Source organism: Brachypodium distachyon, chromosome 2 (assembly GCF_000005505.3).
Source record: "Brachypodium distachyon strain Bd21 chromosome 2, Brachypodium_distachyon_v3.0, whole genome shotgun sequence".
NCBI lineage: Eukaryota > Viridiplantae > Streptophyta > Magnoliopsida > Poales > Poaceae > Brachypodium > Brachypodium distachyon.
The window spans coordinates 6,741,953-6,754,906 of NC_016132.3; the positions used below are offsets into that span (position 1 = coordinate 6,741,953).

Sequence of the window (12,954 nt, forward strand, 5' to 3'; positions counted from 1 at the left end):
GAAGAAGATGAAGATGAAGATCCAGAAGAAAGGAGGAAAGTGAAGTTCAATTCATTTAATCCAGAAGTTGATATGAGAGCACTAAAGTTTAGGGTTGGAATGACTTTCTCAGATGTAAAAGAGTTGAGGCAAGCACTCACATCTTATAGCATTAAAATCAGAGTTCTAACCAAGAAGATAAGGAATGATAAGAATAGGCTTGAGGCAATTTGTGCACCAGGTTGTCCTTGGTATTTGTATGCATCATATGATATCAGGAGCTGCAGCTTTATTGTGAAGAGATATGACAGAGTGCACACATGTCAAAGGCAATGGGTGATCAAAGCTCTGACAGCCCCTTTTCTGGCCAAGTTCTTTTTGGAGCAATTTAGGGATGATGAAAATATGACATTGAAGACATTTGCAAGGAAGGTGCAAAGAAAGTTCAATTTGAGAGCAAGCAGGACAAAATTGGGCAGGGCAAGAAAGAAGGCACTTGCCATGATTTATGGTGATGAGATGGAGCAGTTCAACCTCCTATGGGATTATGGACAGGAACTTAGACACTCAAACCCTGGCAGTAGTTTCTATCTGAGTTTACAGGAGATAGCTATCCCTCCTGCCCCTGCAATAGAGCACTTATCTACTTTGTATTTTTCTTTAGATGCTTGTAAGAGGGGATTTCTCAAAGGGTGTAGGCATGTGATTTGTTTGGATGGTTGCCATCTAAGAACAAAATTTGGTGGTGTAATGTTAACTGCTGTTGGGATTGACCCTAATGACTGCATCTTTCCTATTGCTCTTGGGGTGGTTGAGGTTGAGGCAACACCATGTTGGACCTGGTTTTTGGAGTCCTTGAAGAAAGATTTGGGGATAGATAACACAGGAGCATACACACTCATTAGTGATAAGCAAAATGTACTAATTATTAACTTGTCCATTCCAACATTATTTATGAACTGCATGCTTATGAATTATCTAATTTGTTGCATTGAACAGGGACTCATTAATGATGTGCAAAAAGTCTGGCCTGATGCTGGACACAGGTTCTGTGTGAGACATTTGTACCAAAATTTTCAGAAATTGCACAAAGGTGAACTCTTGAAGAAAGATCTTTGGGCATGTGCAAGATCTTCCAATATTCCAGAATGGGAGAAAAACATGCTGCAGCTTCAGGCAGATAGTCCTGCTGCACATCAATGGGTTGAGCAGCTAGCTCCTAACACATGGGTCAAGGCATTTTTCTCAGAATTCCCAAAGTGTGACATCCTTCTGAACAATACTTCAGAGGTGTTCAACGGGTATGCAATCTATTGTCCATTGCACATCCTTCTGAACAATACTTAATAACTGCAGCAGTTGCTAAACCCTTTTATACTTTTCCTGTTGCAGCTATATTTTAGATGCTAGGGAAATGCCAATTCTCAGCATGCTTGAGCAGATTAGATGCCAGCTCATGAGTAGGATTTGCAGCAAGCAGAAAGAAGCTCTTGAGAAGTGGATTCGAAGCCTGTGCCCAAAGATACAGAAAAGGCTAAACAAAAATGCAAAATATGCTGCCAATTGCTTTACTCTAGCAGCTGGCAACGGAGTTTACCAAGTCACAAGTGCTGAAAATAAATATGTTGTAGAGCTGGAGTTAAAGAGCTGTGATTGCAGGAGGTGGCAACTGTCAGGCATCCCTTGTAGCCATGCTATTGCTTGCCTCAGGGAAGAGATGATCAATCCAGAGGAAAGAGTTGCTTCCTGTTTTAAGATTGAGAGATACATGAAAGCTTATGGATATAATATCCATCCTTTGAGAGATACCCCTCATTGGGATAAGATGAATGGTGTGCCTGTTGCACCACCAATTTACAAGAATAGGGCAGGTAGAGTTAGGAGAAACAGGAAGAAGACACCAGAAGAAATTGGGAAGAGGAAGCTAAGCAAAACTGGTGTAACAATGCATTGTAGCATATGCCATAGAGCTGATCACAACAAAAAAGGGCATCACATGTATGTCAACACACCACAAGGTCAACCCATGATGGACATTAGCTCAGAAGATGATGATTATGAGGTAAATCATCTACTCGTTATTTCTGTTAATACATAACTATGTTGGTCTCTACAAGGATTTGACCATTTATTTCATTACATGTGCAGTGCAATAGCCATGAAGAGATAAATCCTAACATAGAACCAACCTATGTTCATGATCCAATGGTAGATATTTTGAGCAGTGAAGTAAGTATTGAAACTGCACATCTTCTATGTTTACAATGTAATATTAGAGATTAATTGACTTTTTCTACATGAATGAAGTTGACTGCTAGAGCACAGCAAAATCCAGGAACACTACCAGAAGAGTCAAAATTTGTGGTTGAAGCAAGAGCAACAATGGGCCCACCAACTGTGAGAACAACTGCAATGACAGGATCAAGGCCAAGAGGAAGAGGGAGGGGAAGAGTAGCAGGAGCTGCCGCACCTCCAGGAGAAAGTAATGTGGCTGCAGCTACAACAGCCAGAGGAAGAGGGAGAGGAAGAGCAGCATCAGCTGCAGCTCCAGGAGAAGGCAGTGGAGTAGCTCCAGGAGAAAGTAGTGGAGCTGCAGCTACAACAGGCAGAGGAAGAAGGAGGGGAAGAGCAGCATCAGCTGCAGCTCCAGGAGGCAGAACAGGAGGGAGACCAAGAGGGAGTGGCAGGGGTAGGCAGCCTGCTGGTGCTGCTTTGTATCATCTTATGTTTGGAGATGATGGAAGCCAGCTCTTTGATGTTGAAGTGCAGGCTGATGAGCAAGATGAGATGAGCAACACACAAGATGCTCCTGTCTTCAACAGTACTCAAAATATGTGATCCATTTATGCAGTAGCTTTGTTGGTCTGAGAACCATGTCTTACTAAGATGGTGTTATTTTGGTCTTATCACAAACTATGTCTTTTGGGTCTTGTTTAACTGTTCAGTACATTTTCAGTGGGATCTGTGGGATGTTATATACTCTAAATTTGCATGATCTGTGGGATGTTATATACTCTGCATTTTCAGTACATTACTATGTCTCAAGGTTGTCAATATGTGTATGCTTGCACCATATATACCAGCATCTTTGCACTAAAATTAAAAACTGAAATTTTTCATAATCAGGTTCAGCACGGGATCACAGAACTATTTGGTTCAACTGCATACATAGGGCACTAAGCCAGATTAGAACCATTATACATTCTGGTTCAACATCACAGAGAGAGAGAGAGAGAGCTTACAACAGGTTAAGCTATCGCAATTGCCAATGCAAAAACTAGAGAAATGGCAGCACTAAGTGTACATGAAAGCTTCTGAACTCAGCCATTCTGGTCATCTTCAGGTTAAGCTCCTTATTCTTCTTCAGCAGCACATTCTGAACCTGCTTCTGCTCTTTCACTTCTTCTTCTAGCTCAACCATTCTGGTCATCTTCTCCAACTCTTCTCCAACTCTCGTGAGGAAATTGCATCGTCTTCCTTGCCGGTGAAGCCACTTCGGCCAGCCATCGGCGGCGTCCAACCAGCCACAAGAAAGGCGGCGGCGAGGGAGAGACGGCGAGACGGCGAGAGAAAGGGCTTCGGGGGCGAGCCCTTGGACGGCGGCGGCGGCACCCACTCGAACGGCGGCGGCGCCTTCAGAAACACACCGGCCAGCAAATTTTGGGACCAAGGGTTAGGGATTTCAGCATGTACCAGAGTCTGAAGCCGATTCTTTCTAGGGGGGTTATTGCAAGATTCCATAACACAAAACTTTGTGAAAAGGACCCTGCGTAGCCACGTCGGACGCCAGCGTGGCATAGTTAGCCCTGAAATCGTCAATTTGGACTAATCTGACCCCGCGTGCCAAGTTTAAGGTGTCGTTTTTCTAATCCACAAGATTATGGATCAAAGTGAACATGGCTGCCAAGTTAATGGATCTCCGATGCAATTTCCTCGAATTGTAATGTGATGTACCACATGATCTTGTACAAGTATAAATAGGGGTGCTCCCCACCTCATAGGTGTACTACAAGCAGCACAAGAAGTAGTGTACCACATTAAGAAAAGTGTGAGCTAACAAGAAATAGTACTATAGTTGTGTAGTAACAAGGTAGCCACTAAAGGAGTGTTGTACCAATATTATGAGAGTAAATAAAGTTTTGGGTTCCCTTCCAGTGCGTGTGGTATCCCAAGTAGCGTAGGTGTGCAAAGGTCCTAAGAGTGGGTGTTAGGGTCCACGTCCGTAAATTCCTTTGTGGGAATGAATCGTTTTACTTTACTTTTCTGCATATACTACTCTGTCCAATCCTAAATTATTCTTGTGTTGTTTTAGTGCAAATTTTAACTAAAAATGACAATAATTTAGGGTTGGAGGGAGTAGATTTTTTGGGTAAGACGTGCATATACTTGATCAGGGGAGCTGAGTGTCGTTGTCCCGATTGATATGTATCAACGGATTCGTGGTCTTAGCTACATTCTCTCGCTGCTAGTGCTGTCGTTAATCGTTGTACTGGTTATACCGTTATAGTATCAATCAGGACTATATGGATCATTTATTCCATTCTTTAGTGGCACACGTCCTTTATGCGCTCCTTAATCCATCGGTGATGTTGCTGGTCACGACCGTCGTCAATTCTCGTTGTTTTTAAGCGTGCTAAAGCTAGCCAGGGCTTTTGACAGTTTTAATATCCAGCGCCAAGGCTTTAAAGCAAAGCACGACAGTCAGCAGCCCAGGCTAGTTTATAGATTGGCGAGCTAGTTGTATTCCCATTACCTCCCGTGCCTTTTTTTCATGTTTTCCTCAAAGTTTTATTTTACTTGCAAACATAAAAGCACCTGACGAGATCATGTGTCATGGCTGATTTCTCAGTTCTAAGTGCAAAGAAGAGTGACAGTATACGAGAAAGCGATGATGAGGAACTACAACCACGCCGTTTTGATTCTAAAGAAAAAAGGCAGCAATCTATCATGCCGTTTTCATGTAGAAGTTAGGTGTACACCGTGAAGCTCAGATAAGATTCGAACAGTTCTCCAAATGTGCAGGCAGAATGAAGTGGCAGATTTTCGTGGGCCAGCATATCACTTGCTCTGTTGTTCGATGCAGCCTGTGATCGGAGCAGTTTCGGTTCTTGTGATTGCTACAAGCCTGGAGATTTGAGGGGCAGGGAATAAAGGCACGAAGCTTCCTCTCCTTTTCCAGCGACATGATCAGCGTAGGGCGGTGGATAGAGCGAGCGAGAGGTGCTCCTTTCTCCAACAGACGGCAGCGCCTCGATAATGATCGAATCATATCTCATATTCTTAAGTGGCAAATAAGAGCTAGGCCCAATCTTTTTTTTTAGTCAGAAAATGTGAACTTGTGCGACGAGTCCACACATTTTTCTCAGATTGTGTCGAATCTACGCACGGAGCAGCTTAGCAGCAGCACATGCATGGTTTCCTCTTATATAAAAAATGCTGGAGCCTATGACTGCATGCAATGCGCTTTACCAGTTTACTGGAGCATTTTGTTCGTTACATGTTTGGAACATATCCCGCTGGATTAAGGATTCTATGCTGGATTAGTTTAATTTCCATTTTTCCAATCCATTTTAGGTTAATCGTGCTCGACCTGCGCATTTTTTGGCGACGACGTATACAAGCGGCGCCCGCATGAGCCATCTTTCCAGCCGAACATGCATCCTGAAACGACGAAGGACTGGAGCGTGTCGCGAGTTCTCCCAAGGAGAAAGATACATGGCCAACCCACCAAAACCAAGCTCAAATTGGTGCCTAGATCGCGCTTTGATTACTACTAAATCGTCACGGGCGGCTGACGGAAAAGCAAGTAAGAGCATTGCGCCCTGATATCTGTACTAATTGCCATGTTCAGTATAGCCGGAACTTAATTAGGCTTTTGTACTTGCAGAGCACTTTTTTTCTTCTTCCGCGTTCTATTCTCTTCCAACTGCAGTTCGACCTGCTGCTGTACGCAACTTTGCATCACAGCATCGTATTATTCATCATACATGCATGTGCGGCAGAATCCAAGTCGTTGAGAGGTGCAAACATTCTCGCAAACATCGCCATCGCTCGTTCCATTTCACCGCTGGAGAAAGAAGGAGGAGACTCGGGAGAACCCAACCCATGTGCCCGGAATCTAACGTGCGAGCCACCCGGGCGTACATGCCACGTCACGCTGCCGACCGTGGCAGGCGCTGCCGGTTACCGGAACCGATCGATGAAGCATCGATCCGTCGGTCGGCAGTTACCCGTCTCGCGTGCTTCCGTCCACCTGGCTTTCTGGCCGTACGGGATTATTGCCGAATATTCTAATAGACACAGTTAATCAAGCGTAGTACTAGCCATCTTCTGCAACGAAAATGTGCTGTGTGGTGACGGCGACGACAAGCAGATTCGTTGGGGACGTGTAAGTTAATCTGTGCGCGGATAATTTAACGGAGATACTACCGGCTGGCGGCAACTCGAAAGCGATTTGGTGTTGGGGAATCCATCAACATAATGACGAGTGCTGACCCCGGCGTGCTGTTGTCTGTACTCCTATCAGTTGAGTAGTTGGAGTACTAGCAGTAGTACATTGTTGCGCTCAAGTTGCGATATCGAGAGGCCGGACTGTTGTGTATAATACGTGACTGTACTGAAACGATGACCTGAGTTAGCATAATTGCCACGGGTTCAATGATACAGTAAGTACAGTAAAGATAAACGATCCATCCTTTGCGACATGCAATTATTGCCGAGATTTGCAAGGAATGTAACATCGGACAACAGCAGTAAAAAGACGAACACGTACGGTACCTACCGTGGGGACCATTGGATCAGGCAGCAGTACGTGTTGCCTTGCGCCGAAGCTACCTGTAGCATGATTCGACTCGCCCGCAGCGTGCACCGGCATGGAGCCATGGACCAGTGCGGTCCTGCAGCCCCGGCCCCCGGTGGCCTTGAAGGCTTGAACAGATCTTGGCCACGCGTCGTGCAGAAACCGGGGCATGCACGTACGGTGAAGCGCTTGAACCGTACGTGTCGACCTGCGGGGTATAATATTAGTAGCTGTGGAAACTGGTCGGATACAGCAACTTAAGCGGGTACTTCTTTCGTTTTATAATTCTTGTCGCAGTAATTCATGTATGTAGACGTTTTTTAAAATAGATACATTTATTTTTGAGCAAATTTGAGATAAAAATTATGAAACGGAGGAAGTATTTCAGAGTTGAGATGTTATTTTTGATGGCGAAATTTGACAGCCACAAAAATTAACCCGTAGTATTTTTAAAATATAGTCAAATGCCTTTACGTACATCGTACTCCTATAAGCACAGGGGCTCCCCCTGTTAAACTCTCTTTAGAGCAAAGGAAACATGGTTAATGAGCGGAATCTAGCTTACAAAAAAAACCATCTATTTTGCCCGGTCTCTGTTGTTCGGCCACTGTATGAGCATTGAGACTGAGCCAGTGGATCTTTAGTTGATGAAAAATTAAGTTTGGCCTGGACATATACTGTTTTCCCCTAATGAACTAAATGCGGAGGGATCTACCATTTATACCGACAGAGAATCTGTGGTTGAGTTTGCGCAAAGAAGAAAAATGAATTTGAGGGTTGAGCTGATGCTCAGAAGAGTAGAAACCAGCTCAGATTATCCACCGACAGAACCTTGGACGGATGAATTTGAACTTTGACCGCAAAGGAAGCATCCGGCTCCACACCCCAGAGACCCAAACCCAAAGCAGAACAAAGGCTCTCTTCCGTTAAAACGCGTGTAGCACTAGAATCCAGAGCCCAACGAAACAGGTCAACCGGCAGTCTCCCCGAGGTTTGTTTTTCTACTACTGTCGATTTCGGTTCTCCCTCGCCGAAGAATTCCCCTTCCGAAACAAAGCCCCGCTTAAAAAAATCGGACAGCTTCCATCCACTCCCCCACTCTCCTGGGCAGTAGTGCGTGCTCTGCTCGGGCTCAGCTCAGCTACCCACTTGCTTCCCTTCTCCTTCTTCCCCGTCAATCTCCATCTCAATAAGAGCACTCGCAGTCGCCGTGGCCAAATGCCGACGCCGATGTCGCTGTCCTTCGCCAGCTCGCTCTGACAAGCCTCGCGGAGCACCCAGCCAAGAAAGAACCCGCGCCCGCCGCCGCATCCCAGAACGGCCATGGGCGCCTTCCTCCCCATCCTGCTGCTCGCCGCCGTCGCTGCCAATGCCGGCCTGCTGCTGGCGCAGGCGCTTAACCAGGACGGGCTCTACCTGCTCGACGCCAAGCGCGCGCTGACCGTCCCGGCGGGCGCGCTGGCCGACTGGAACTCCCGCGACGCCACGCCCTGCAACTGGACGGGCGTCTCCTGCGACGCGGCCGGCGCCGTCACGGGGCTCTCCCTCCCCGGCGCCAACATCAACGGCTCCTTCCCGGCCGCGCTCTGCCGTGTCCCGCGCCTCCAGTCCCTCGACCTCAGCAACAACTACATCGGCCCGGACATGGCCTCCGAGGCCGTCGCCGGATGCAAGGCGCTGGCCCGGCTCGACCTGTCCGTGAACTCGCTCGTGGGCACGCTCCCCGGCGCGCTCGCGGGCCTCCCGGAGCTCGTCTACCTGAACCTCGAGGGGAATAACTTCTCCGGCCCCATCCCGGACTCCTTCGGCCGGTTCCCCAAGCTCGAGTCGCTCTCGCTCGTGTACAACCTGCTGGGCGGCGAGGTGCCCTCCTTCTTCGGCGCAGTGCCCACGCTCCGGGAGCTCAACCTGTCCTACAACCCCTTCGCGCCGGGCCCCGTGCCGGCCGAGCTCGGCGACCTCGCCGCGCTGCGCGTGCTCTGGCTCGCCGGCTGCAACCTCGTCGGCCACATCCCGGCTTCTCTCGGCCGGCTCCGCAACCTCACCGACCTCGACCTCTCCACGAACGCGCTCACGGGGCCGATACCGCCGGAGATTACCGGCCTTGCAAGCGCCGTTCAGATCGAGCTGTACAACAACTCGCTCTCCGGCGCGATCCCCAAGGGGTTCGGCAAGCTCGCGGAGCTGAGGAGCATCGACATCGCCATGAACCGCCTCGACGGCGCCATCCCGGACGACCTATTCGACGCGCCCAAGCTGGAGACCGTGCACCTCTACTCCAACTCGCTCACGGGGCCCGTGCCGGAGTCCGCGGCGAAGGCGCCGTCGCTCGTCGAGCTGCGGCTCTTCACGAACCGGCTCAACGGCACGCTGCCCTCCGACCTCGGCAAGAACACGCCGCTAGTGTGCCTGGACCTGTCCGACAACTCAATCTCCGGCGAGATCCCGAGGGGGATATGCGACCGCGGCGAGCTAGAGGAGCTGCTGATGCTCGATAATGCGCTCACCGGGCGCATCCCCGAGGGGCTCGGGCGGTGCCATAGGCTGAGGCGGGTGCGGCTTTCCAACAACAGGCTCGACGGCGACGTGCCTGGCGCGGTCTGGGGCCTGCCGCACATCGCGCTGCTCGAGCTCAATGGCAACCGGCTCACCGGGGAGATCTCCCCGGTCATCGCCGGCGCGGCTAACCTCTCCAAGCTTGTCATCTCCAATAACAGGCTAAGCGGGAGCATTCCGTCGGAAATTGGATCTGCCGCGAAGCTCTACGAGTTTTCGGCCGACGGCAACATGCTCTCTGGCCCGCTCCCCTCCTCTCTTGGCAGCCTCGCAGAGCTTGGTCGGCTCGTGCTCCGCAACAACTCGCTGTCTGGCCAATTGCTCCGAGGATTCCATTCTTGGAAGAAACTTAGTGAGCTCAACCTTGCTGACAATAGCTTTACAGGAGGCATCCCCCCAGAGCTAGGTGATCTGCCGGTGCTCAATTACCTTGACCTCTCCGGCAACCGTCTTAGCGGCGAAGTACCAATACAACTGGAGAACCTGAAGCTGAATCAGTTCAATGTCTCCAACAACCAGCTCAGTGGTCAGCTCCCGCCGCAATATGCAACGGAAGCATACCGCAGCAGCTTCGTGGGTAATCCAGGGCTGTGCGGAGAGATTACCGGCTTGTGTGCCACCTCACAAGGAAGGACAGGGAACCACTCTGGTTTTGTCTGGATGATGCGCTCAATTTTCATATTTGCAGCTGTTGTTTTGGTTGCCGGCATTGCATGGTTCTACTGGAGGTACCGGACCTTCAACAAAGCTAGGCTGAGTGCTGACCGCTCGAAATGGACATTGACATCGTTCCACAAGCTGTCATTCAGCGAGTATGACATCCTGGATTGCCTTGATGAAGATAATGTCATTGGCAGTGGGGCATCCGGCAAGGTGTACAAGGCAGTGCTCGGCAACGGTGAGATTGTCGCTGTGAAGAAGCTGTGGGGTGGGGCACTGAAGAAGGATATGGAGAACAGCGGTGAGGGCTCGGCGGCTGACAACAGCTTTGAGGCTGAGGTGAGGACGCTCGGCAAGATTCGGCACAAGAACATTGTCAAGCTCTTGTGCTGCTGCACACACAATGACTGCAAGCTGCTGGTGTACGAGTACATGCCCAATGGTAGCCTCGGCGATGTGCTGCATAGCAGCAAGGCTGGTTTGCTGGATTGGCCTACGCGGTACAAGGTTGCTCTGGATGCAGCAGAGGGGCTATCGTACCTGCACCAGGACTGTGTCCCGGCAATAGTCCATAGGGACGTCAAGTCAAACAATATCCTCTTAGATGCAGAATTTGGTGCGTGTGTTGCAGACTTTGGTGTCGCCAAGGTGTTGGAGGCGACTGACCGAGCCCCCAAATCGATGTCAGTAATCGCTGGCTCGTGTGGTTACATCGCTCCTGGTAAGACTTTCAGATTGTTTTGAGAAGTTCAGTTTGTCCTCTTATATATATGTGAGACTGATCTAGTTGTTGTTTTTGTTCTGCAGAATATGCTTACACGCTCCGTGTCAATGAGAAGAGCGACATATACAGCTTCGGTGTGGTACTCCTGGAGCTCGTGACCGGGAAACCGCCGGTTGACCCAGAGTTCGGTGAGAAGGACTTGGTGAAGTGGGTGTGCAGCACAATTGATCAGAAAGGAGTAGAACCTGTGCTGGACAGCAAGCTTGACATGACCTTCAAGGAAGAGATCAGCAGGGTCCTGAACATTGGCCTCATGTGTGCGAGCTCCCTGCCGATCAACCGCCCAGCTATGCGGAGGGTAGTCAAGATGCTACAAGAAGTGCGCGCCGAGGAAAGGCAGAGGCTGGAGAAGGACGGCAAGCTGTCGCCGTACTACTACGAGGACAGCTCTGATCAAGGGAGCAGTGTCTAAGGTAACCGCAAAAGATAACACAGCAGCGCCCTTCTGTGACTTACCGAGCTGTAGGTAGGAAGGTTCAAATTCCAATTATGGCCGATTTACGCCGAAGTTCTTCAAATCGGGTAGATCTAGAGTGCTGATTTTGACTGCTTGCTGCCTACGCCTCCAGCACCCAATGTAACTTTGGAGCTACTATGTTGTTCAGTCATCCAGCGATGGAGGACAGGTGGGCTAGTTAGGGTATAGCTAGTGGGGCTGCTCTTGGTTGCGCTAGCTGTCTGTGGGCCGCGCCATTGATTCCGGTAGGGCAGATGGCTCGTCTAATCTTCAGAAAAAGTCTCTGAAGGGAATCAAATTGTAGGTGTGTAATTAGTACTCTGCTACTTTCGCTTTCTCTTGATGGAGATGAAACATTTGATACATGTTCATGGCCCATGTATGGGTTGTTGCATTGACTATCTCCAGTAGATGGGATTGAACTGGATACAGATTGGTGAAATTATCAGATGTATCTTTAGTACTACGTACTACCAAGTGTTCAGTAGCAGTAGTATGATTCTTGTACTTGTTGGTTTCTGTACCATTATCATCTCTTCCAGTCCACCACAAATGATTGCACGGCATATCTGTATTGGTGCGCTAACTGTCGATGAATTTATCTTTTGTGGCGTCTCTATCAGAATCTTGCTGTGTTTCCTGTACCTACACCGCACGGCACAGTTCCGCTCGGCAAGTTGTTGGAGGCTTCGAGCCAGTTTGGCGCCATGTCTATTTTTGTTTTTGTTTTTCTGAAGAAGAAACAAACCAAGTTATTTTTGTGTAAGCTCTCAATTAATTGGTGTTGTCGGCTGGGTACGGGAGAAGACAGTGGCACGTAGCGAGGGATTGTTTAGTGGATTGCAATTTTTCGAAAAGGGTGAGTTTAGTGGATTGGCGTCTGTCATCTCTTCCGGTCCTTGCATTACATCGTCTTCGTTTCTGAGTTGCGAAAGTTTTGGAGTTTGGAATGGTTTGCGGATTACAATCTGCGTCTCGTTTGTATCAATCAGGCCGCATGCAGGTGGATTAATTTGCCTGCCACGCGTTCCACACACTAGGCTGTCCTTGGGTTCAGAAACAATGGAAACGAGGTCGTTGTGGTTGCATCTCGTTTGTGTCAATCAGCTTGGGCTTGACTCATGCATCGAGTTAGCGCATCAAATGAGTCCGTTTTCTCTAATTCCTGTTCCAAATTGCACGGCTTGCAGATCGATGGGCCAAAAATTACGATGAAACTTACCCGCAAAAAAGAAAACGATGAAACTGCATACCGCACCCTTTGACATAGGATTTTGGTGTCCCCGATCTTCCTTTTGCCAGGGTGGGGGTCTTTAGATCCTTCTTCAGAAATGAACAGAGGAGAAGGCCAACTTATGACATATCTCAAATTTTGCTAGACAACAATGAAATAAAATTTTACAATAGTAGAAGTATGTAACAACAGCCAAAGCAGTAATCGTCTCTTGAAAAATAAAATAAAAATAGTCCAAGCACATTAAAAAAGCATATTCCGTTCAGAATTATGCCTAATTGGTCGATGAAACTTTACCGATATGCTCTTTTAGCTTCATCTCTAATATTAGATTACATTCTTCTACTCTCTCCGGCTGAAATTACTTGTCTCAGATTTAGTACAAAATCAATGACAAGTAGTTCCGGCCACAGGGAGTACTTGCTTTCAAAGCCCGGGATCAACAGCAATACCATCCATATTAAGCTCATCTTTTGTGCTAAGCA

At 48.5% G+C, this 12,954-nt stretch overlaps 1 protein-coding gene across 1 annotated transcript; it reads left to right on the top strand.

Moving 5' to 3' along the window:
* Positions 1-7,789: 7,789 nt before the first annotated feature.
* On the top strand, positions 7,790-11,801 carry LOC100836856 (receptor-like protein kinase HSL1). The gene is made up of 2 exons (XM_003566189.4): positions 7,790-10,715; positions 10,802-11,801. Exons 1-2 carry the CDS (start codon positions 8,102-8,104, stop codon positions 11,188-11,190), a joined length of 3,003 nt encoding a protein of 1,000 aa, XP_003566237.1. The 5' UTR covers positions 7,790-8,101; the 3' UTR covers positions 11,191-11,801.
* Positions 11,802-12,954: the final 1,153 nt, after the last annotated feature.

Bases quoted from the DNA above. Each gene is read 5' to 3' on its own strand.
- LOC100836856 (XM_003566189.4), top strand. From the start codon at position 8,102: ATGGGCGCCTTCCTCCCCATCCTGCTGCTCGCCGCCGTCGCTGCCAAT. The intron at 10,716-10,801 runs GTAAGACTTTCA...TTTGTTCTGCAG, and splicing joins GTGTGGTTACATCGCTCCTG to AATATGCTTACACGCTCCGT.